Here is a 4,258-nt window from a genome sequence, read left to right as displayed (position 1 = left end):
GGCCTCCACATTAACTCAACCAAGTTGCACGTCATTGACAACGAACTAGCTCACTTTTTATCTCTTTATAACTCTCTTTTGGCTTCATTGTTTTCCTCAATTTCAATCCAAGATTACATCTTTGGGAACTTCTTTGTTTCAATCCAAGATTACATCTTTGGGAACTTCTTCTTTGCTTCAATCCAAGACTACATCTTTGTTTCAATCCAAGATTACATCTTTTTAGAACTTCTTTGCTTCAATCTTGACAAGAAAAAGAAGAGTCCATCTTCTTCAATTTCAAAATAGAAGAGAAAATTGCTCAAAATGGCAAAGATTCATCCTCGAGTACCTGAAATCAGAGAGAATCGAAGGATCCATGAAGGAGAAGCTCAGCCTGTTAGCTTGACTGTATGGAACAAATCACTTCTGTTCAACAGCAAAGGATTTACTGTCTATGACTCTAATGGCAACCTTCTTTTCAGAGTTGATAATTATGCTTCCAATCCCACCAGTGAGATGATTCTCATGGATGCCACTGGAAATGATCTGCTTGTTTTGAAACGCAAGGCATGTCAAACTCTTTCTCCCCCATTGGCGACTTTTGTAATACATAGAGCGATTATTGCTTTTAGATTTGATTGTGTTATTCAAGAAACATTTCAGATCGTATTCTACGATCTATCAATGTTTCTTGATTGTGTTATTTTTATTAAAGTTTCTTATGATCCATCAATATTTCTCCATGATAAATCATAGAATGTGATCTAAAACATTGATGAATAATGTTCACACAATCAAATTTCAATTTTTTATTATCATAGATTATAGAAGTCTACTCAATATTACCAACTTTTACTTCAAATATTCTTTTAGTTAACAATCATTCTTTTTTCTGTGTTTTGGAACAGAGATTTAGCATTCGAAGGCAGTGGCAGGGTTTTTGTGACAAGAATTTGATATTCAGGATTAAAAGATCCACGCGTAGATGTTGGTTAAGTGGGAAAAAGAAAACTTTGGCCAAGATCTCCCTGAATTCATCTAGAAACCCAGAATTTTATGTGGAAGGATCTTTCTGCAAGAAGTCTTGTGCAGTTTATAACACTGCAGGCGGCATAGTTGCAGAGGTAAATTCAGTGCTCTGAAGAATTAAATAAGAACGTTTTCAATGTCTTCCATCCTTGATTCACAGAGCTTTTTCAACAATCTTAATCAGTTCTGCAACACTAAAAGTTTTTTTGACATTTTTATTATCTATAATCAGTCATTCTTAAACACATTACATATTAAGAAGTAAAGAGTAAATTAAGCTTAGAAAACAATAGTCAATTTCAACTAATTAACATTTCTAAATTTTAAAATAGTCTTAGTATGTGATATTTAAATCAACAGTTTATAACCCAATTCAATTGAGTATACCCATCTTACTTCCAACCAGATCTTAAGCGTTCCCAATTTTTGTGGGTGTTTTAATTTGATACAGTTCGATTTCCTTTTCCGCTGCTGTAATCATATATCAGATTGTTCTATTCATAGTAATGGGTAATTTTATTTCTCATATTATAGTATGAGTCTGGTATAAACTTATTAAGTCTTGAAGTGTATCATTGTTTTTTCTTCAAAATTTATCAAGATAAGATCAAAGTCTCATCTCTGATATTTTCAAAGTCTTACATTTACTCAGAGTAGTGATAGAATGACCATCAACTTTACTTGTTGACCAAAGATTTGAATATTTAGTTTAATTTTTACTGAAATAATTTTATCTTCCACCATCAAAAAATATTCAGTATTCAAAAGTAGTTTCATAAGATTAAAAATAGTTGAAAAATGACCAATACCGTGAAGTAATTTTTACTTGAAATTATAGTACAAAACTATTTGATACATCAAACAATCTTAATATCATTTGCAAGAACTTTTAGGTTTGATTGTGTAAAGTTTTTTAGCATTGTCATTTCAAATCATTTCATTATCCATCATCAGGATAAAACTAAGCATAAGAAAGCATAAAGATCTTTAAAAAAATTCTTGGTCTGCAACTTTCTTTGCCAAATTGAAAAGATCTAAGTTGTAGACCTAACATTTTTGAAAAGATCCATTTGCTCTCTTATGCTTGGTTTCATCCTCATGATAGATCACGGGAATGTGATTCGAAATGTTGACACTAAAATAACTTTACACATCAAATTGAAAAACACTTGCAAATAATTATCATGAATGGTGAAAATCTGTTTCCATTAATCTTAACATCATTTCATTCTAAACTTCAACTCATTCAAATAATTTATCTAAAATCATACTAATAAATATATTGTAAAATATAATTTTCTTATCTAAAATTGAAGTATTGAATGAAACTCCAACTTATGCATTGAACTGATATTGTGGTGTTTCAGGTGAAAAGAAAGCAAGCAGCAACAAGCAGTCCAAGCGCATGCAATTGCATGCTACAGGAAGATGTATTCAGTCTAGTAGTTCAGCCTGGATATGAGCAACCAATGATAATGGGGATCGTAATAACTCTTGACAGTCTAACCAACAAACCAACTTTCCTAAGACGATTGTTAAACAAGTGAGAAGCTTAAATCACAAATGATAAACGCGCTCGAGCAGGGCAGGCAAAGGATTCACCTGAAGCATTGAAAAGCCCAGCTCAGAAGTGTACTTGTTCCATTAAAAATTGCTTTTTAATACCTTCTGTACATTAAATTTGTACCATGCGGTCTCCGGTTCGACTCCCACAAGTTCGTTGCACGTTTCCAGAGTTAGATGTGTTCATTTTTCCCCCTGCCATGACCATCCTCTTGAGAAAGTATCTGCAACGTGCTTGCTTTGTTGTATATAACTATGTAAAGTAAACTGATTGTGTTACAGTATGTATTATACTGTAATAGTTTTTCCTCTCCACTTTTTAGAAAATCCTGGCTTTCGATTTATGTTGATAAATAAAGCTTTTGATTTATATCGAACTCTTTGGTATTAGTATTAGTTTTATATGTGGTGTGGAATGGATATCTTTTAGTCTTTGATTCTTGGTTGAAGAGGATTCTATTTTTGTATTCTATATGAATAGTTTAAACTATTTTGTAGATGAAAATTTGCAATATGGAAGAGAAAAAATAATAGTCAAATTGATAACAGTTGTTGAACGGTTCATTGATAAGTTTGTATCAGCATTCAATTTTAATAATTATTAAAGCTTAGTTTATTTGGTTAGTTAATATATTTGTACTATAGTTGAGTTATAATTATAAAATAATAATTTTTATTCACAATATGTATATAATTTATTTAATGTATAATTTGATGAAAGGAAAAGACAAAGGTATGTATTTATACGGTCAAAATTAACTTGATTACTATATAATAAGAAATGTGTTTATTAGATAGTCATGTTGGTATTTCTCATAGGTAGTATAAATGTTGAACAACATAAAAAGATAGATAGAAATTGTTTAATATGATTATTCATAGTGTTTCTTCAAAAACTAAAAAATGTTCAATATGGCATGCATACATTTCAAGCATGCCAAAACATTACTTTTGACTCAAAAGAGTTACATACTATATACTTAGTCTATATATACTCTACCAATTAAAATAAATGAAAAAGCTACTTTCTTATCAATAGATACTTTTGTAAATATTAAATTTAACAAGTCAACATTGCTTTGCAATCAAGTTTTGTACCATATTCAATGTGGAAGATGAGTCTGTTATCTAAAGTGAAGTCATCTCTCATTTTGAAGTAATATAGTATAAGTGGACATTTTTATAAAGTTTGTCATATTTTGTTTCTACAAGTGTTAAGTCTATTTCACACTCCACTCAATTTTTATATCAAACTAAGAGTGCCATACATGGAGGGTTTGAGAGACACACTTTAACTCTACTAAAGAATTAATTACAAAAAAATATTTATTAAAAAATCATTCTAAGCCTCAACATCAAATATGCTCATTTACTAGTTCTTCAACTATTTGGTATATGATTCTACTCTTGTATTAGTTTTTTCCCTTCCATGACCATCCTAGTGTTGAGAAATTATCTACAACATGCTTGTTTTGTTGAATATAACTATGCAAATAATGGAGAAACTTGATTGTGTTATGATATTTTTATTTTAGTGTAATAACTTTTGCTCCTTTATGGATCTTATCTAAATTATTTATGTTAATAAATAAATATTTTTCTAATATTATAATGGCTATAGCCTTTCACTAATATCAAATTTCTTAGTATCTAGTTCTTAATCTTTGGTTTCAGGTTGAAGAGG

General features: G+C 30.1%; 1 protein-coding gene across 1 annotated transcript; it reads left to right on the top strand.

Moving 5' to 3' along the window:
* The first annotated feature begins 306 nt into the window (after positions 1 to 306).
* LOC149548426 (protein LURP-one-related 8-like) lies at positions 307 to 2,591 on the top strand. The gene is made up of 3 exons (XM_089794858.1): positions 307 to 549; positions 891 to 1,106; positions 2,379 to 2,591. Exons 1-3 carry the CDS (start codon positions 307 to 309, stop codon positions 2,556 to 2,558), a joined length of 639 nt encoding a protein of 212 aa, XP_089650984.1. The 3' UTR covers positions 2,559 to 2,591.
* The last annotated feature ends 1,667 nt before the right edge of the window (positions 2,592 to 4,258 follow it).

This window comes from Cupressus sempervirens, chromosome 7 (genome assembly GCF_028749045.1).
Source record: "Cupressus sempervirens isolate cs-2001-9-10 chromosome 7, ASM2874904v1, whole genome shotgun sequence".
In the NCBI taxonomy this organism is placed as follows: Eukaryota; Viridiplantae; Streptophyta; class Pinopsida; order Cupressales; family Cupressaceae; genus Cupressus; species Cupressus sempervirens.
This window is presented reverse-complemented; position numbering and strand designations above follow the sequence as displayed.

Excerpts from the sequence above, each read along its gene's own strand:
- LOC149548426 (XM_089794858.1), top strand. The coding sequence starts at position 307 with ATGGCAAAGATTCATCCTCGAGTACCTGAAATCAGAGAGAATCGAAGG. Across the intron at positions 550-890 it reads TGCTTGTTTTGAAACGCAAG|AGATTTAGCATTCGAAGGCA; the intron begins GCATGTCAAACT and ends GTTTTGGAACAG. Across the intron at positions 1,107-2,378 it reads CAGGCGGCATAGTTGCAGAG|GTGAAAAGAAAGCAAGCAGC; the intron begins GTAAATTCAGTG and ends GTGGTGTTTCAG.